This window comes from Oncorhynchus masou, chromosome 12 (assembly GCF_036934945.1).
Source record: "Oncorhynchus masou masou isolate Uvic2021 chromosome 12, UVic_Omas_1.1, whole genome shotgun sequence".
In the NCBI taxonomy this organism is placed as follows: domain Eukaryota; kingdom Metazoa; phylum Chordata; class Actinopteri; order Salmoniformes; family Salmonidae; genus Oncorhynchus; species Oncorhynchus masou.
Genome location: NC_088223.1, coordinates 75,163,438 through 75,184,873, shown reverse-complemented (window position 1 = coordinate 75,184,873; position 21,436 = coordinate 75,163,438). Strand labels below are relative to the sequence as shown.

At 43.9% G+C, this 21,436-nt stretch overlaps 1 protein-coding gene across 1 annotated transcript in view; it reads right to left on the bottom strand.

The window, feature by feature from the left end:
* The window catches only part of LOC135550811 (roundabout homolog 2-like), a 139,636-nt gene that overhangs the window by 36,767 nt on the left and 81,433 nt on the right, over positions 1-21,436 (bottom strand). Inside the window, exons 7-8 of the mRNA XM_064981938.1 lie at positions 11,885-12,009; positions 5,276-5,447 (exon numbers count right to left, since the gene is read on the bottom strand). Coding sequence (XP_064838010.1) covers positions 5,276-5,447; positions 11,885-12,009 — 297 coding nt within the window. The remainder of the gene's footprint in view (positions 1-5,275; positions 5,448-11,884; positions 12,010-21,436) is intronic.

Sequence of the window (21,436 nt, the reverse complement as noted above, 5' to 3'; positions counted from 1 at the left end):
TGCCGTGGGAGCAGCTGGAAGCAGAGAGGAAGGCGGAGCTGGAAGCAGAGAGGAAGGCGGCTGGCACTATAGACCGGGAGGCCACTCCCCAATTTTTATGGGGGGGGGGGGGGGGTACGAGGAGATTGGCTGAGTCAGGTTGGAGACCTGAGCCAACTCCTTGTGCTTACCGTGGCGAGCATCGTACTGGTCAGGCACCGTGTTATGCGGTGGAGCGCACGGTGTCTCCAGTACTCATTCTTAACCCGGTGCGCTACATTCCAACTCCCTGCATCTGCCGGGCTAGGGTGAGCATCCAGCCTGAATGGGTTGTGCCAGCACTGCTCTCGGGCCCGCCAGTGCGCCTCCACGGCCCAGTGTCTCCGGTGCTTCTGCCAAGAACTAAGCCTCCTGTATATCTCCCCAGCCTGGTGAGTCCTGTGCCTGCTCCCAGAACCAGGTCTCCTGTGTGTCTCCCCAGCCTGGTGAGTCCTGTGCCTGCTCCCAGAGCCAGGCCTCCTGTGTGTCTCTCCACTCAAGTGATCCATGGCAAGAAGCCTCCAGTGATGATCCATGGCACGAAGCCTCCAGTGATGATCCATGGCCCGAAGCCTCCAGTGATGATCCATGGCAAGAAGCCTCCAGTGATGATCCATGGCACGAAGCCTCCAGTGATGATCCATGGCACGAAGCCTCCAGTGATGATCCATGGCATGAAGCCTCCAGTGATGATCCATGGCACGAAGCCTCCAGGGATGATCCATGGCAAGCAGCCTCCAATGATGATCCATGGCACGAAGCCTCCAGTGATGATCCATGGCAAGAAGCCTCCAGTTATGATCCATGGCCCGAAGCCTCCAGTGATGATCCATGGCACGAAGCCTCCAGTGATGATCCATGGCACGAAGCCTCCAAACGACGGCCTCCAATCCGGAGCCTCCAGCGACGGTCTCCAGTCCGGAGCCTCCAGCGACGTCCTTCAGTCCAGAGCCTCCAGCGACAGTCTCCAGTCCAGACCTCCAGCGACGTCCTTCAGTCCGGAGCCTCCAGCGACGGTCTCCAGCCCGGAGGCCCCAGCGACGTCCTTCAGTCCGGAGCCTCCAGAGACGGTCTCCAGTCCGGAGCTTCCATAGACGGTCTCCAGTCCGGGGCCTCCAGAGACGGTCTCCAGTTCGGGGCCTCCAGAGTCGGCCTCCAGTCCGGAGCCTCCAGCGAGGGTGCCCAGTCCGGGGCCCGCAGCGAGGAGGCCCAGTCTGGGGCACGCAACGAGGGTACCCAGTCCGGGGCCCACAACGAGGGTCCCCAGGCCGGGGCCCGCAATGAGGGACCCCAGTCCGGGGCCCGCAACGAGGGTGCCCAGTCCGGGGTCGGCAACTGAGCCGCCACCGCGGATACCAATTTGTAAGTCGCTCTGGATAAGAGCGTCTGCTAAATGACTTAAATGTAAATGTAAATGTAGATGCCCACCCAGACCTTTGGGGGGGTGGGGGGTACTGTCACGCCCTGACCTTAGAGATCCTTTTTATGTCTCTCTTTGGTTTGGTCGGGGTGTGATTTGGGGTGGGTAATTCTATGTTCTATTATTTGTAGTTCTATGTTTTGGCCGGTTAGGGTTCTCAATCAGGGACAGCTGTCTATCGTTGTCTCTGATTGAGAACCATACTTAGGTAGCCCTTTTCCCACCTGTCTTTGTGGGAAGTTGACTTTGTTTATGGCACATAGCCTTTAGCTTCACGGTTTGTTTTGTAGTGTTTCTTGTTTTGTGTCTTTTCTAAATAAAAGAATATGTACGCCTTGGTCCAGTTCTTTCAACGGCCGTGACAGCGTCTAACTTTCTCACTCATCATTATTCCTTGATTCATTAAGGATTCATGGTAGCATCCACATCTGCACTTTAACCTCATAGTCATTGTATAATTTCAAATCTAAAGTGCTGGAGTACTGTACAGAATCCCCCCCCACAACTAGACCTGGTTGGATCCAGACCCGGTCCGAGTGAGGAAAGCAACAGAAAGGAACATTTTTCAGCTACTTTATTAACCAGAGCTGATAAAACCCGAGAGGAGGGAGAGAGGTGAGGCAGGGGAGAAGGGCCATACTGTGAGCGAGTGGCATGGGGAGGAGGGTGGGAGAGACAGCAGCAACTAACCAAGTCGACTTGCTGCCATAGCTGCCAAAGTTTTTTATCATCAAAAATTATTATGCAGTACCTGTCTTAACTGCATCAATCCAGGAGAAGCGGATTACTTAGTACCTGTCTTGACTGCTTCAAACCAGGAGAAGCTAGTTAAGCTAGCTAACGTTAGCTAGCTAGGCTAACTGAGGCTGCAGTGCATGCACTTTCTCATCCTACTGTTAGAAACAACAACAACTAGTAATAGCCTGACTCCCTTTTGGCTATTGGTCATTGTAGACTATCCTTTTCCTTTAACTTTTAATTCTGTCATTTTAATTCCATCTTCCATTGATTAGATACAGTATCTCCTAAATTTTGCCACACATGGAGTGAGGCTCTATTTCTGTAGCCTATTGCCACTGATTATTTACAGTGCCTTTGGAAAGTATTCAGAACCTTGACTTCTCCACATTTTGTTATGTTACAGCCTTATCCTAAAATAGAATAAATATATATATTTTTCAGCAATCTACACACAATACCCCATAACTATGAAGTTTAACCTCTTACACTTATGGTGGCGCTATTTCATTTTTGGAAGAAAAACGTTCCTGTTTTAAACAAGATATTTTGTCACAAAAAGATGCTCGACTATGCATATAATTGCTACTGTTCGAAAGAAAACACTCTGACGTGTCCAGAAATACAAATATCTTCTCTGTGCGTGCCCTTTAACGTGAGCTTCAGGCAAAACCAAGATGACTTGGCATCCAGGAAATGACAAGGATTTTTGAGGCTCTGTCTTTCATGATCTCCTTATATGGCTATGAACGCAAGAGGAATGAGTCTGCCCTTTCTGTCGTTTCCCCAAGGTGTCTGCAGCATTGTGACGTATTTGTAGGCAGATCGTTGGAAGATTGACCATAAGAGACCACATTTACCACGTGTCCGCCCGGTGTCCTGCGCCGAAATTGGTGCGCAAAAGTCACCTGCCAGTATTTTTCCATGGGGCACAGAGAGAGAAGCAAGCTTCCACGAACTGCATGTCAATGAAGAGATATGTGAAAAAACACCTTGAGGACTGATTCCAAACAACGTTTGCCATGTTTCGGTCGATATTATGTAGTTAATCCGGAAAAAGTTTCACGTTGTAGGTGACTGCATTTTCGGTTCGTTTCGGTAGCCAGGCGCAATGTAGAAAACGGAACGATTTCTCCTACACACAGACGCTTTCAGGAAACACTGCGCATTTGGTATGTGGCTGGGAGTCTCCTCATTGAAAACATCAGAAGCTCTTCGAAGGTAAATGATTTTATTTATTTGGTTATCTGGCTTTTGTGAAAATGTTGCGTGCTACATGCTACACAAAATGCTATGCTAGCTTTGCATACTCTTACATAAATTAGTCAATTTCTATGGTTCAAAAGCATATTTTGAAAATCTGAGATGACAGTGTTGTTAAGAAAAGGCTAAGCTTGAGAGCAAACGCATTATTTTAATTTTATTTGCGATTTTCAGAAATCGTTAACGTTGCGTTATGCTAATGAGCCTGAGGCTTAGTCACAATCCCGGATCCGGGATGGGGAGTTTCAAGAGGTTAAAGAGGTTTTTAGAATGTTTTACAAACATATTAAATTTTATAAAACAACACATACCTTATTCACATAAGTATTGCTATGAGACTCGAAATTGAGCTCATGTGTATCCTGTTTCCATTGATCATCCTTGAGATGTTTCTACAACTTGATTGGAGTCCACCTGTGGTAAATTCAATTGATTGGACATGATTTGGAAAGGCACACACCTGTTTATATAGGTCCCACAGTTGACAGTGCATGTCAGAGCAAAAACCAAGCCATGAGGTCGAAGGAATTGTCCGAAGAGCTCCGAGACAGGATTGTGTCGAGGCACAGATCTGGAGAAGGGTACCAAATAAATTCTGCAGCATTGAAGGTCCCCAAGAACACAGTGGCCTCCATCATTCTTAAATGGAAGAAGTTTGGAACCACCAAGACTCTTACTAGAGCTGGCCGCTCAGCCAAACCGAGCAATCGGGGGCTAAGGGCTTGGTCAGGGAGGTGACTAAGAACCCGATGGTCACTCTGACAGAGCTCTAGAGTTCCCCTGTGGAGATGGAAGAACCTTCCAGAAGGATAACTATCCCTGCAGCACCAAAACCTGTCTCAGAGCGCTCAGGACTTCAGACTGGGGTGAAGGTTCCCCTTCCAACAGGACTAAACATACAGCCAAGACAATGCAGGAGTGGCTTCGGGACAAGTCTCTGATTGTCCTTGAGCAGCCCAGCCAGAGCCTGGACATGAACCCAATCGAACATCTCTGGAGAGACCTGCTGTGCAGCAACGCTCCCCATCCAACCTGAGAGAGCTAGAGAGGATCTGCAGAGAAGAATGGGAGAAACTTCCCAAATACAGGTGTGCAAAACTTGTAGCGTCATACCCAAAAAGACTCAATGATGTAATCGCTGCCAAAGGTGCTTCAACAAAGTACTGAGTAAAGGGTCTGAGTACTTGTGTACATGTGAAATATCAGTTTTAAATTAGCAAAAAAAATTGAAAAACCTGTTTTTGCTTTGTCATTATAGGGTTAGGGTTAGGGCTAGAATATGGCTATAACAAAACATGGAACATTCAAGGCATCAGAATACTTCCTGAAGGAACTCTATGATTGGCCAACAACAAGCTACACACGCCACGCTCTTCTCTCTTGAAAAGCAAGAGCAGCTGCATAAATTATCAAATGTCTCTCTCTGTCTCTACTGCAGCAATCGCATTCAGACCTGTACATTCCAGGTAAGTCAGTTAAAATTACACATACCCGAGACAATCATATCAGATCCAACTGAGACCCGTGACATTATTTAGAGTTCTGGATTTTTATTTAACATTTATTTAACTAGTCAAGTCAGTTAAGAACATATTCTTAACTGGAACAGTGGGTTAACTGCCTTGTTCAGGGGCAGAATGACAGATTTTTACCTTGTCAGCTCTGGGATTCAATCCAGCAACCTTTTGGTTATTGGCCCAACACTTTAACCACTAGGCTACTTGCTGCCCCACGGGAATATGTGGATTCGAACCCGCTTGGGTCCCAGATCAGGTCTCGGGTATATGTGGATCTGTGAAGCCCTCTAGAGTTTGTGTTCCTCCCACAGACACTTACCACTCTCGACCTCCAGCAGGGCCTTGGTGAGGATGCTCCCAGCTACAGAGATAGCCTGACAGATGTAGTATCCCGAGTCCTCACCGTGGACGTCTGTGATGGTCAGCTCCCCGCTCAGAGACACAGAGAACCGTCCCGACTGGGCAGTTTCCTGGATGGGGAACAGCAGGATCTGGGGAGGCAGGAAATGACACAACACATTGTCACATAACAAGTAGGCTGAAAGCAGTCAGCACAGGGGTCAAAACTTTACATAAACTGTTGTCACACAACAGGTCAAGCATATCACAACACCACATTATTATGAATGTAATTTGGTTCTCAATTAACCACCCTGATAGAAATTGGCTTTGTAAAACTGAATAGTATTTTGCGAGTGGAATTTTGAAAGTGTAAAGCAGTGGATACACTTAAGATAATTCAGCCACATGAGTGTGTGAGAGAGAGAGAGAGAGAGAGAGAGTGAGAGAGAGACAGAGAGAGAGACAGAGACAGAGATAGAGACAGAGATAGAGACAGAGACAGAGAATGCCTGTGTGTGCATGCATGCAGTGTATGTATGTGTGTGTGGTGTTCGTCGCCTCTAATATGTATGTGTATATTTTGGGGGGTTGCAGGGGTGCGGTGCTCTTTGACTCTGTCCTATAAGAGGCTTAAAGCTGGTTGGTGGACAGCCCATGGCTAGAGGTAAAAGATGAATGGATAATCATGTGTGCGTGAGAGGCAGAGAGAGAGTGAAAAAGGGCCACAGTCGCGCTTAGTGATAGAGAGAGGGAGGACACAGGCACAGAGGGATTGAGGGAGGGATAGAGGGAGAAGATGGGCACAGAGGGACAGTGGGAGGGATAGAGAGAGGGAAATAATAGAGGGAAAGGGCAAAGAAGGAAAAAAGAGAGGGCCACAGGGGCACAGAGGGAGAGAAAGAGGGAGGAGAGGGGCGCAGAGTGATAGAGGAAGGTATAGTGGGAATAGTTAGTTAAACCAAAGAGAAGCCCTCTGTTGTGCTATTTAGAGCCAGGCAGTTTGGTGTTATCTAACAGCCATGGCAGGGCTACAAATGGGTTCTCTCTCTCTCTCTCTCTCTCTCTGCACCTCCTACTCTCACATACAATCCTTTGCTCTCTACATCAACTTCTCATTCCTCTCCCCTCTTTAACATTAGCATCTATCCATTTCTATCTTCCCTTTTCTGTTTCTACCTCTCCCTCTACCCACTATACCAACCACTCTCTCCCTCTATCCACCTTCTCTTCATATCTCTCTCTCCATCACCCCCCCCCACTCCCCCCACCCTCCTTCTGTCCCTGAGAGTGGTGCTACAGGCTCCCACGCACACAATCCCATCAAGCCTTTCAGCATGTTGCCGCAGACTGTGATGCATCACAGAGTTCTCTGTTTTCTCACAGTGACTCACGGACACATACACACACTTATTTTCTATCTTGCTTAAAGATCCTATATACAGTGCCTTGCGAAAGTATTCGGCCCCCCTTGAACTTTGCGACCTTTGCCACATTTCAGGCTTCAAACATAAAGATATAAAACTGTATTTTTTGTGAAGAATCAACAACAAGTGGGACACAATCATGAAGTGGAACGACATTTATTGGATATTTCAAACTTTTTTAACAAATCAAAAACTGAAAAATTGGGCGTGCTAAATTATTCCGCCCCTTTACTTTCAGTGCAGAAAACTCTCTCCAGACGTTCAGTGAGGATCTCTGAATGATCCAATGTTGACCTAAATGACTATTTATGATAAATACAATCCACCTGTGTGTAATCAAGTCTCCGTATAAATGCACCTGCACTGTGATAGTCTCAGAGGTCCGTTAAAAGCGCAGAGAGCATCATGAAGAACAAGGAACACACCAGGCAGGTCCGAGATACTGTTGTGAAGAAGTTTAAAGCCGGATTTGAATACAAAAAGATTTCCCAAGCTTTAAACATCCCAAGGAGCACTGTGCAAGCGATAATATTGAAATGGAAGGAGTATTAGACCACTGCAAATCTACCAAGACCTGGCCGTCCCTCTAAACTTTCAGCTCATACAAGGAGAAGACTGAGCAGAGATGCAGCCAAGAGGCCCATGATCACTCTTGATGAACTGCAGAGATCTACAGCTGAGGTGGGAGACTCTGTCCATAGGACAACAATCAGTCGTATATTGCACAAATCTGGCATTTATGGAAGAGTGGCAAGAAGAAAGCCATTTCTTAAAGATATCCATAAAAAGTGTTGTTTAAAGTTTGCCACAAGCCACCTGGGAGACACACCAAACATGTGGAAGAAGGTGCTCTGGTCAGATGAAACCAAAATTTGTAACGGTTTTCATGCGGTGAAAGAGAGTCAGACCAAAATGCAGCGTGTAGATTGCGATCCATGTTAAATGAACAAACGTAAACACGAAACAATACAAATACTATAAAAACAAAAGAACGTAACGAAAACCGAAACAGCCTATACTAGTGTAAACTAACACAGGAACAAGGCCACTAAGGACAATCACCCACGAAACACACAAAGAATATGGCTGCCTAAATATGGTTCCCAATCAGAGACAACAATAATCACCTGACTCTGATCGAGAACCGCCTCAGGCAGCCATAGACTAACGCTAGACATCCCACAAAACCCCAAGACAAAAACACACCACAATAACCCATGTCACACCCTGGCCTGACCGATAAATGAAGAATAAACATAATATATTTCGACCAGGGCGTGACAAAATGTAACTTTTTGGCAACAATGCAAAACGTTATGTTTGGCGTAAAAGCAACACAGCTCATCACCCTGAACACACGATACCCACTGTCAAACATGGTGGTGGCAGCATCATGGTTTGGGCCTGCTTTTCTTCAGCAGGGACAGGGAAGATGGTTAAAATTGATGCGAAGATGGATGGAGCCAAATACAGGACCATTCTGGAAGAAAACCTGATGAAGTCTGCAAAAGACCTGAGACTGGGACGGAGATTTGTCTTCCAACAAGACAATGATCCAAAACATAAAGCAAAATCTACAATGGAATGGTTCAAAAATAAACATATCCAGGTGTTAGAATGGCCAAGTCAAAGTCCAGACCTGAATCCAATCGAGAATCTGTGGAAAGAACTGAAAACTGCTGTTCACAAATGCTCTCCATCCAACCTCACTGAGCTCGAGCTGTTTTGCAAGGAGGAATGGGAAAACATTTCAGTCTCTCGATGTGCAAAACTGATAGAGACATACCCCAAGTGACTTACAGCTGTAATCGCAGCAAAAGGTGGCGCTACAAAGTATTAACTTAAGGGGCTGAATAATTTTGCACGCCCAATTTTTCAGTTTTTGATTTGTTAAAAAAGTTTGAAATATCCAATAAATGTCGTTCCACTTCATGATTGTGTCCCACTTGTTGTTGATTCTTCACAAAAAAATACAGTTTTATATCTTTATGTTTGAAGCCTGAAATGTGCAAAAGGTTGCAAAGTTCAAGGGGGCCAAATACTTTTGCAAGGCACTGTACTCCTGGTGAGATCTGCTCTAAAATGAGAAGTATATTCCACATTTACACCATAGACTAACACCAGGGTTCACCTCCCACTGCCTCAAAATGTGTGTGTGCACTTGAGCGCATGTGCGTGTGAGGACAAATTACTAAAGAGGGAGCCAGAGATCGAGATAGCCTAACCAGAAGGAAAAAAAACGGTTTCCGATCCTCCTCCTCCTGCTGCCCGCTGCTGCTGGACTTTGCAGATTCTGCCTTTAAACTCCTTAAGTTCCAGTAATAGGCTCCACCAGTGGTCGGCATCCTTTTCCATTTGGAGTGCCAAGTTATCGTACCATTACTGATCTGCATGACAGTTATGATTTTCATATGCACATTTTCATGGAATGGTTTCATTTTATTTATAAAAAGGTCTTCCTATCTCAAAGTAAATGTCATGTGGTTAATCAAACTATCTTGATGAAAATTATACAAATCTAAAAGTAACTTCTATCCCCATTGCCAATGGGTAAAAATCGCCTACATAAAGCCAATATGTCACGTTCTGACCTTTATTTCCTTTGTTTTGTCATTATTTAGTATGGTCAGGGCGTGAGGTGGGGTGGGCAGTCTATGTTTGTTTTTCTATGATTTGGATATATTTATGTTTCTGCCAAGTATGGTTCTCAATCAGAGGCAGGTGTCATTAGTTGTCTCTGATTGAGAATCATACTTAGGTAGCCTGGGTTTCTCTGTGTGTTTGTGGGTGATTGTTCCTGTCTCTGTGTTTGCACCAGATAGGGCTGTTTTGGGTTTTCACATTTCTTGTTTTGTTAGTTTGTTCATATGTAGAGTCTTTATTAAAGAACCATGAATAGAAACCAGGCTGCATTTTGGTCCGCCTCTCCTTCAACTCAAGAAAATCGGTACACAATAAATATAAACATTGCAGCCCGCAGGTAGAAAATATCCTTATAAAAATAAAAATCCTATAAAACACATTGGCTACGCATGGCCTGTCTGTAAGTAACTTGAAACATTGTATCAACCATTAACTTGGTCAGCCAGAAGCTGGTGCTAACAAACTTGCAACATTGTATCAAATATTCTGGGCCCTCAGAGTTTCCTGTGCCAATGAGCTCCAGACAGACACCGCTGTAGACTTTTTAGGCAAGGGATAAGACGTAATCAGGTAGGCCTACTTTATGACGTTTCCACGCGACCAGAGCATGACATTTCTTTCCGTTTCATGCTGAGTAGTTATCGAAAGGGAGGGAGCTGGAAATATTTTTTAAACAGGCGACGTTGAGGATCTATTGACAATCTCAATGGATGTGAAAAAATACTGTTTACTTACTGTTTGAGTCAAAGAAAAATGAGTTTGAGAATCTCCACAGTGATGGTGAGTTAAGACAATGAGAAATGGTATCAGATCCCCAAATGGGCACATTTATAAGCCTACATTTCCGAGCAGGCCAGGTAGCCTAGGCCTAGTTCTATACGTAATTAAGTGTGTGTCCTTACTCAAGATTGACAGGAGCACTCCAAACAAAAGACAATGAATAAATTGACAACTTGTAAATGGAATGAAATAAATATGTGTAGCCTAGGTTGTGCACTCTACAAACAACGTGTCCACTACTACATTGACAACAGTAAGACTGTAATGCATTCAATATATCGTTATTATTAACGGAAAATACCGTAACCAAACAAATGTAGATTAGAAGTTAAGGGAATTAAAGGTAAATGTACTGCTGGTGATACTGGTGTTGTAAGGGGCTTATTACAGTTGTATTCCAGCCACTAGGGAGAACTCAGGTGAATCCCATGTGAAATAAAGCAAAACAGTTTATGTTAACCGGGGGAGAGGAATAAAAACTATTTTTTTAAATGCTCTAAACTGCTGTTCCATCGTGTTGACATGATCAAGTAAACAGTACCTTTCGCGCTGGAGTTTACATTATAAGCGCATAGAAAGGATAACACATTTGTTACTTTCTATGAGCTTATAATATACACTACCGTTCAAAAGTTTGGGCTCACTTCGACATTTCCTTGTTTTTGAAAGAAAAGCACATTTGATCAACATACAATTGATCAGAAATACTGTGTAGACATTGTTAATGTTGTAAATGACTACTGTAGCTGGAAACGGGCTGATTTTTCATGGAATATCTACATAGGCGTACAGAGGCCCATTATCAGCAACCATCACTCCTGTGTTCCAATGGCACGTTGTGTTAGTTAATCCAAGTTTATCATTTTAAAAGGCTAATTGATCATTGGAAAACCCTTTTGAAATTATGTTAGCACAGCTGAAAACTGTTGTTCTGATTAAAGAAGCAATAAAACTGACCTTTAGACTTACAGTATCTGGAGCATCAGCATTTGTAGGTTTGATTACAGGCTCAAAATGGCCAGAAACAAAGCACTTTCTTCTGAAACTCGTCAGTCTATTCTTGTACTGAGAAATGAAGGCTATTCCATGTGCATAATTGCCAAGAAACTGAAGATCTGGTACAATGCCGTGTACTACTCCCTTCACAGAACAGAGCAAACGGGCTCTAACCAGAATAGAAAGAGGAGTGGGAGGCCCTAGTGCACAACTGAGCAAGAGGACACGTACATTAGAGTGTCTAGTTTGAGAAACAGACGCCTCACAAGTCCTCAACTGGCAGCTTCATTAAATAGTACCCGCAAAACACCAGTCTCAATGTCAGTGAACAGTGAAGAAGCGACTATGGGATACTGGCCTTCTCGGCAGAGTTCCTCTGTCCAAAGTCTGTGTTCTTTTGCCCATCTTAATCTTTCTTTTTTTACTTTTTCTTTGCAACTCTGCCTAGAAGGCCAGCCTCCCGGAATCATCTCTTTACTGTTGACTTTGAGACTGGTGTTTTGTGGGTAATCATCTCTTTACTGTTGACTTTGAGACTGGTGTTTTGAATGGTAGTAAATTCTATTTACAACATTAACAATGTCTACACTGTATTTCTGATCAATTTGATGCCATTGACATGGCAGCCATTTTGTGCCAGAACCACACTGACTGAACATCAGTTTCCACAGTGAAGTGGTCATATTGGTGTATACAGAACAACTGTGTTGACCTGATACAGTATTCTATGGTGGGTGTCTTACCTGGCTGCCTTCTTTCTGCCAGAACACGGCAGGTGGAGGGTTGCCCTTGGTTCCACAGAGGAAGTTTACAGTGCGACCCTGGGCTGTGATCTGGTCCCGGGGCCGAACCACAATCTGAGGGGGCACTGCAGAGAGAGGGAAGAGTATGTTAGGACATCCAGAATATGTTCATGTTGTGTTTCTTTGTGTGTGCATGCATGCCTGTGTTTGGTGTGCACTTGCTATCCTGTCTTCTTGTGAATGTGTCTGCAAGCGGTGTGTGTGTCCACCAAGCTGTCACCATTGACACTGTGCATGTGTGGAACGCTTAGAGGCCCACCAGAGCACCCTGTGCTCACAAACACTATGGACACACACACACACACACACACACACACACACACACACACACACACACACACACACACACACACACACACACACACACACACACACACACACACACACACACACACACCTCTGTTTAGAGTGAATAAAATACAGACCACTACTTTGACAACTCTACCAATCTAGCACTTACATAAATTAGGGTTCTTTGACTTTCTACATGCTCAGTGGTGCATATAGAGGAGCCCACGCTCCCTCTCTATCCTACCCAGTCATGTACACCTTAAACTGGGGCACACATTTGGAGATTTGGAGGTCACTTCTTGATCTAGAACCTTGATTTCAGATGTCTTTGAAGGAGGAAAATAATACAATGGGGGTGAGGAGAATGAGACTTCATCCTCATAATCTCTCTCTCTTTCACACACACACACACACACACACACACACACACACACACACACACACACACACACACACACACACACACACACACACACACACACACACACACACACACACACACACACACACACACACACACACACACACACACACACACACACACACACACAGCTTCTTGATTGCTATCACACAACCAGCTATTGTCTATTATTGCAGAGGGACTGATTGTGTAATGATGTCACCTTTGGCCTTGCAGTGCCTAATTGATTTCTCATCTCTCTGGCTGATCCACCTCTCTTATTTCACTCTCAATTAGAGAGCAGACAGAGATGAAGGCGGGGGGTAAAGAGAAGGAGGGGTAGAGAGGAATATGAGTAGAGAGAAGGAGAGGGGGTAGAGCGAGTGAGTTGGGGGAGTGAGAGGCAGAAAGAGAGAAAGGAAAAGAGAGTTAGAGACAGGTCCTGACAGAGCACATTAATTGCGCCTTTGGGTTGCATCCTATTTATCTCCTCTTTCATTTCCTTTCAATTCATCAAACCAATAGTGGAGCCAGACCCCAGCAATCATTATCGACCCACCTAGAGCAGTTAGTTTAACAGAAAAGCTACCACCTTTAGTTAACTGCCCTGTGAGTATTTTCACATTGGAGGTGTGTTTATTTCAGGATGGTTGCTCCATTTCTGAAGTGTGTAGGCCTACCACAAGCTTTCATTTTCCCCTATCGACGCACCATAGACAAAGCTGCCCCTTCTTCCTGTCACACTCGCTCTTCACATAGTGGGACGGGTGTGGTCGGCATGTCAACAACCGGATAAATCACCCGCAAAATAGACCCCGGGCAGAGGTCGCTGAGGTTCATCATCAGGGGTCAAACGAGGCACCACATGCTGACCCCAAAGGTCAACAAGTTAAAATCTGAAACACATCCCCTAATGTCTGTCATTTGAGCTAAGGGCTGTGGGGCAGATAAGCTTGCTAGCTAGCAAACAAAAGTAACACCAGAAAACAACAATCTATGTATCCCTCTTTTCTGTCTACATAGCTATCTCTGGAGCATGCGCTCCTATTGATTAAATCCCATTGTCACGGTTGATGAAAGCACTGAAGTAGTGCAGAAACGCAGCGTAATAACCACATCTTATGCTACCTCACCCTAGGCTTGTGCGCACACACACAAAGACAACACACTTGTATGTGGCGGCAGCGTAGCCTAGTGGTTAGAGTGTTGTAATAGTAACCGAAAGGTTGCAAGATCCAATCCCCAAGCTGACAAGGTACAAATCTGTCGTTCTGCCCCTGAACAAGGCAGTTAACCCAGCGTTCCTAGGCCGTCATTGAAAATAATAATTTGTTCTTAACGGACTTGCCTAGTTAATAAATAAAATTTAAAATATATATATCGACAACAATACCAACAAAACAAATCCAGTCCACACTAGACAAGGGGTTTGATTAAGACAACTTGACTAAGCACAAACCCAGCTAGTATAAGTGTTTTTTTTAACTGGGTCTTTTTCCCCGCCGAAGCTCCATCTTGAGAATAACAATGGCGATGCTTGATTTTAAGAGACATTCACTCACACATTGCCTACGGCTACAATAAATAATTAGCCATAAAGGGCACAGCGCTACCGCACTGAGCTTCAGAGGCAGGAAAAATTGAGAAGATTTAATGTTCTCACATGGGATAGCACATTGGGGAACACACTGTAATGGTGGATCTAAAATATACATAACACCAGAATTGAGAAAACGTATCAGATGTGTCATAGAGAAGAAATAAGAAATGCCTTCCGCCTACTACACGTTTTAAGAAACTAATGCTTACATTAGTTTCTTCCGACAATGTGATTTTCTGGAGAAAAAAAATCTCATTTTGTCTGTCATAGTTGAAGTGTACCTCTGATGAAAATTACAGGCCTCTCTCATCTTTTTAAGAGGGAGAACTTGCACAATTGGTGGCTGACTAAATACTTTTTTGCCCCACTGTATGTAAGAATGCTGTTCATTGACTACAGCTCAGCCTTCAACACCATAGTGAAGCTCATCATTACGTTCGGGGCACTGGGGCTGAACCCCGCCCTGTGCAACTGGGTCCTGGACCTAGGCCGGGACGCCCCGAGGTAGTGAAGGTAGAACAATGCTCTAACCACTGGGCTACCTGCCGCCCCTATCTACTATGTTTAGAGTACATGTACAGTTGAAGTCGGAAGTTAACATACACCTTTGCCAAATACATTTGAACTCAGTTTTTCACAAATCCTGACATTTAATCCTAGAAAAATTCCCTGTCTTAGACCAGTTAGGATCACCACTTTATTTTAAGAATGTGAAATGTCAGAATAATAGTAGAGAGAATTATTTATTTCAGCTTTTATTTCTTTCATCACATTCCCAGTGGGTCAGAAGATTACATACACTCTCTTTGTATTTGGTAGCATTGTCTTTAAATTGTTTAACTTGGGTCAAATGTTTTGGGTTGACTTCCACAAGTTTCCCACAATAAGTTGGGTGAATTTTGGCCCATTCCTCCTGACAGGGCTGGTGTAACTGAGTCAGGTTTGTAGGCCTCCTTGCTCGCACACACTTTTTCAGTTCTGCACACAAATGTTCTATAGGATTGAGGTTAGGGCTTTGTGATGGCCACTCCAATACCTTGACATTCTTGTCCTTAAGCCATTTTGCCACAACTTTGGAAGTATGCTTGGAGTCATTGTCCATTTGGAAGACCCATTTGCGACCAAACTTTAACTTCCTGACTGATGTCTTGAGATGTGCTCCTTTAATAGTGTGCTCCTAATCTCAGCTGATTACCCGTATAAAAGAAGCCTGGGAGCCAGAAATCTTTCTGATTGAGAGGGGGGACAAATACTTAGTTCCCTCATAAAAATGCTAATCAATTTATAACATTTTTGACATGTTTTTCTGGATTTTTTTGTTTTTATTCTGTCTCTCACTGTTCAAATAAACCTACCATTAAAAATATAGACTGATTATTTCTTTTTCAGTGGGAAAACGTACAAAATCAGCAGGGGATCAAATACTTTTTTCCCTCACTGTAGCTAATTTAGCTTAATCATTTGGAAGACCCATTTGCGACCAAACTTTAACTTCCTGACTGATGTCTTGAGATGTTGCTTCAATATATCCACAAAACTTCCCTCCTCATGATGCAATCTATTTTGTAAAGTGCACAAGTCCCTCCTGCAGCAACGCACCCCAACAACATGATGCTGCCACCCCTGTGCTTCACGGTTGGGATGGTGTTCTTCTGCTTGCAAGCCTTCCCCTTTTTCCTCCAAACATAACGATGGTCATTATGGCCAAACAGTTCTATTTTTGTTTCATCAGACCGAGGACATTTCTCCAAAAAGTACGATCTTTGTTCCCATGTGCAGTTGCAAACCGTAGTCTGGCTTTTTTATGGCGGTTTTGGAGCAGTGGCTTCTTCCTTGCTGAGCGGCCTTTCAGGTTATGTCAATATAGGACTCGTTTTACTATGGATATAGATACTTTTGTACCAGTTTCCTCCAGCATCTTCACAAGGTCCTTTGCTGTTGTTGGGGAATTTATTTGCACTTTTCGCGCCAAAGTATGTTCATCTCTAGGAGACAGAACGCGTCTCCTTCCTGAGGGGTATGACGGCTGCGTGGTCCCATGGTGTTTATATTTGCGTACTATTGTTTGTACAGATGAACGTGGTACCTTAAGGTGTTTGCAAATTGCTCCCAAGGATGAACCAGACTTGTGGAGGTCTACAATTTATTGGTCTTGGATTTTCCCATGATGTCAAGCAAAGAGGCACTGAGTTTGAAGGTAGGCCTTGAAATACATCCACAGGTACACCTCCAATCGACTCAAATTCTGTCAATTAGCCTGTCAGAAGCTTCTAAAGCCATGCTGTTAAAAGGGACAGTCAGCTTAGTGTATGTAAACTTCTGTCCAACTGGAATTGTGATACAGTGAATTATAAGTGAAATAATCTGTCTGTAAACAATTGTTGGAAAAAATGTTTGTTTCATGCAAAAAGTAGATATCCCTAACCGACTTGTCAAACTATAGTTTGTTAACAAGAAATTTGTGGAGTGGTTGAAATACTAGTTTTAATGACTAAGTGTATGTAAACGTCCGACTACTGTATATATACTCCAGACTCTAACATTGCTCATCCTAATATTTATATATTTCTGAAAATCCATTCTTTAACTTATATCTTATAATTTTATATTTAAGATTCTTAAAAGTAGCCACCCTTTGCCTTGATGATAGCTTTGCACATTTCCCACATTTGCTGAGCACTTGTTGGCTGCTTTTCCTTCACTCTGCGGTCCAACTTATCCCGGACCATCTCAGTTGGGTTGACGTCGGGTGATGGTGGAGGCCAGGTCATCTGATACAGCACTCCATCACTCTCCTTGGTCAAATAGCCCTTTACGCTTCCTGGAGGTGTGTTTTGGGTCATTGTCCTGTTGAAAATCAAATGATAGTTCCACTAAGCGCAAACCAGATGCAATGGCGTATCACCGCGGAATGCTGTGGTAGCCATGCTGGTTAAGTGTGCCTTTAATTCTAAATAAATCACAGACAGTGTCACCAGCAATACACCATCACACTTCCTCCTCCATACTTCCCGGTGGAAACCACACATGCGGAGATCATCCGTTGACCTACTCTGCATCTCACAAAAACAAGGTGGTTGGACCAAAAAAAATCTAATTTGGACTCACTCAGTCTAATGTTCATTGTTCTTGTTCTTGATTCTTTCTTATTGGTGTCCTTTAGTAGTAGCTTCTTTGCAGCAATTCGACCATGAAGGCCTGATTCACGCAGTCTCCTCTGAACAGTTGATGTTGAGATGTGTCTGTTACTTGAACTTTGTGAAGTATTTATTTGGGCTGCAATCTGGGGTGCAGTTAACTCTCATGTACTTATCCTCTGCAGCAGAGATAACTCTGGATCTTTCTTTCCTGTGGCGGTCCTAATGAGAGCCAGTGTCATCAGAGCGCTTGATGGTTTTTGCGACTACACTTGAAGAAATGTAAAAGTTCTTGAAATGTTCCGCATTGACTGACCTTCATGTTCTAAAGTAATGATGGACTGTTGTTTCTCTTTGCTTATTTGAGCTGTTCTTTCCGTAATATGGATTTGGTCTTTTACCAAATAGGGCAATCTTCTGTATACCAACCCTTCCTTCAAAACACAACTGATTGGCTAAAATGCATTAAGAAGGAAAGAAATGGTTGGGAGAATGCTAAGAGTTAGCAAAGCTGTCATCAAGGCAAAGGGTGGCTACTTTGAAGAATTTCAAATATAAAATATATTTTTATTTGTTTAACACTTTTTTGGTCACTACATGATTTCATATGTGTTATGTCATAGCTTTGATGTTGTCTTCACTATTATTCTACAATGTAGCAAATAGTCCAAATAAAGAAAAACCCTTGAAAGAGTAGGTGTTTCCAAACGTTTGACTGGTACTGTATGTATTCCTTCAGGGTTTCTGCTGGAATCCCATCAGGGCCGGTGGCTTTGTTGTCCCTCCTCTTCCTGATGGCATCTTTCACCTCCTGCAGGCTAGGTGGTTCTCCCATGTATTTATCCTTTGTTGGTCGCTGAGGGACGTGATCATTGACCTCTATCTCAACTGTTGTACTTCTGTTGAGGAGCTCCTCAAAGCGTCTGGAATCATCAGTGTCTGCCAGCTGCTAGATCTCCAGGGCCTTTTCTGTCCATCATTTGTTTTTTAGTTCCTTCACCTGGTGTTGGACAACTGCCTTCGCTCTGGCATGAGCTTCTCTTGTGGCCCTGCAGTTGATATTGTTCTGCCAGGCACAGAAGGTTCTCAATGAGCTGTCCAATTTCAGAGTCATTCTCATAAAACCAGTCCTTCTGCTTTTTGGTCTTATAGCCAAGAGTGACCTTGCAGGCGTTAACCTCTTGAAACTCTGGGGGCAGTATTTCATTTTTGGATGAAAAACGTTCCCGTTTTAAACAAGTTATTTTGTCACGAAAAGATGCTCGACTATGCATATAATTGACAGCTTTGGAAAGAAAACACTCTGACGTTTCCAAAGCTGCAAAGGTATTGTCTGTGAGTGCCCCAGAACTAATGCTCCAGGCGAAACCAAAATGAAAGTTCATACAGGAAGTGAGCCAGATTTTGGAGGCGCTGTGTTCCAATGTCTCCTTATATGGCTGTGAATGCGCAAGGAATGAGCCTGCACTTTCTGTCATTTCCCCAAGGTGTTTGCAGCATTGTGACGTTTTTATAGGCATATCATTGGAAAATTGACCATAAGAGACTACATTTACCAGGTGTCCGCTCGGTGTCCTCCGTCAAAACTATTGCGTAATCTCCAGGTGCATGCATTTTTCCATTTTGAAGAGAGGAGAAACCAAACTGCAACGAGTGATTTATCATCGAATAGATATGTGAAAAACACCTTGAGGATTGATTCTAAACAACGTTTGCCATGTTTCTGTCGATATTATGGAGTTAATTTGGAAAAAAGTTTGCGTTGTAATGACTGAATTTTCGTTTTTTTTTTCTTAGCCAAACGTGATGAACAAAACGGAGCGATTTCTCCTACACAAATAATCTTTTTGGAAAAACTGAACATTTGCTGTCTAACTGAGAGTCTCCTCATTGAAAACATCCGAAGTTCTTCAAAGGTAAATGATTTTATTTGAATGCTTTTCTAGTTTTTGTGAAAATGTTGCCTGCTGAATGCTAGGCTTAATGCTATGCTAGCTATCAATACTTTTACACAAATGCTTGTGGTTGTAAAGCATTTTTTGAAAATCTGAGATGACAGTGTTGTTAACAAAAGGCTAAGCTTGTGAGCCAATATATTTATTTCATTTCATTTGCGATGTTCATGAATAGTTAACGTTGCATTATGGTAATGAGCTTGAGGCTATAATTACGCTCCCGGATACGGGATTGCTCGTCGCAACATGTTAAGGATGGTGGACTTGAGCATGCTCCAGTGTGTTTCAATATCCTTAGGATATTATTCTAGCAGTTCTGCACTTAGAACAGTCTGCAGGTGTTGTCATTTGCTGGCATCACCCAGACTTTTGATGTCAAAACTTGGCCGATTCAGCTTTTTTTGCACCCTCCTTTTCCGCATGAGTCAGATGGACATAGTGGAGCGAATTAGACAATAGTCTGTCGAGCAGTCATCTGCGCCTGTCATTGCTCTTGTGATGTTCATACACACACTCAAATAGACAAACGCAAACAAGCTATCTTACACACACACATACACACAAGAACAGTCAGTTCTCTTTCTCAAGCTGTCTTACATATGCACACACACACAGACACACAGACACTCAGACACTCAGACACAGTAACAAAGCACAGCCGTGTCCTCGGAGAGAGCCTCCTCAGGGGACGAGAGTGACAGGCAGCTGTCACAGTCACACAGTGACGCAGACAGACAACAGACACATACACATGCGCTGGAGTAGACCCACTTGTAATTAAAAACACACCCAAACGCTGTTAATATATTTCCCAGAAGAAAACAATTGAAACAGATGTTTATACGAAAACCGTTGCATGTTGAAGTCCACAAAATGTTTTATCCAAATTTTATTTGGAAGATGAAAGTGAACTTATCATTGCATACTGATGTTTTGCTGATAAAATGGATGCCATCTTTTACATTTATAAAAAAAAAATGTTAATAGATGCTGATAGAACAGACCAAATCGCTACTGGTCCGCCCGCCCGCCCGCTCACTCACTCACTCACTCACTCACTCACTCACTCACTCACTCACTCACTCACTCACTCACTCACTGGCATATTTATCCCTCTATTGTCATGCTAATACACAGGGCAGTTTAGGAAATAGCACATTGAGATTATGTCATGATTTTATTTGTGCTGCGGGCATGATAAAAAAAATATATTTTGAAATTGTTTGTCTATCCCAGATAGGGCCCCCACAACTGAACTCACCTGTATCATTTCAACAAGTAAACTGAGGTAATATGCAAGTAGCTGATTTACTCCGCTACAACTCCCCTACAGACTTGGGAGTGGGGAGGTCGAGAGCCATCCATCCTCCAAAACACCACCCTGCCAAGCCGCACTGCTCGCTTAATCCAGAAGCACCAATGTGTCGGAGGAAACACCGTCCAGCTGGCAAACGAGGTCAGCTTGCAGGCACCCAGACCACCACAAGGAGTCGCTGGAGAGCGATAGAAATCCCAGCTGGCCAACTCCTCTGCTAACCCAGACGACACTGGGCCAATTGTGCGCCGCCTCATGGGTCTACCGGTCACGTCCGGCTGTGAGATTGAGCCCGGGTCTGTAGTGACGCCTCAAGCACTACAATGCCTTCGACGTTTGCGCCACTCGGGAGGCCCCCCAATGACCAGTCTGACAGAACTACAGAGTTCCTTGGCTGAGATGGAAGAACCTGCCAGAAGGATAACAGTCTCTACAGCACTTCCCCAATTAGGGCTTTATTGGAGAGTGGCCAGACAAAAGCCACTCCTGAGAAAAAGGTGCATGAAACACGACCGGAGTTTGCAAAACATTCTGATGAGACAAATATGTAACTCTTTGGCCTGAATGCTAAGTGCTATGCCTGGAGAAAACCATGCACAGTTCATCACCCGTCTAACACCATCCCTAGCGTGAAGCATGGCGGTGGCAGCATCATGTTATGGGGATGTTTTTCAGTGGCAGGGACTGGGAGAATGGTAAGGATAGAGGTAACAATGAATGGAGCCAAAACAGGCTAATCCTTGATAGCCTGCTTCAAAGTACAAACTACCTTTGACTCGGGTGGAGATTTACGT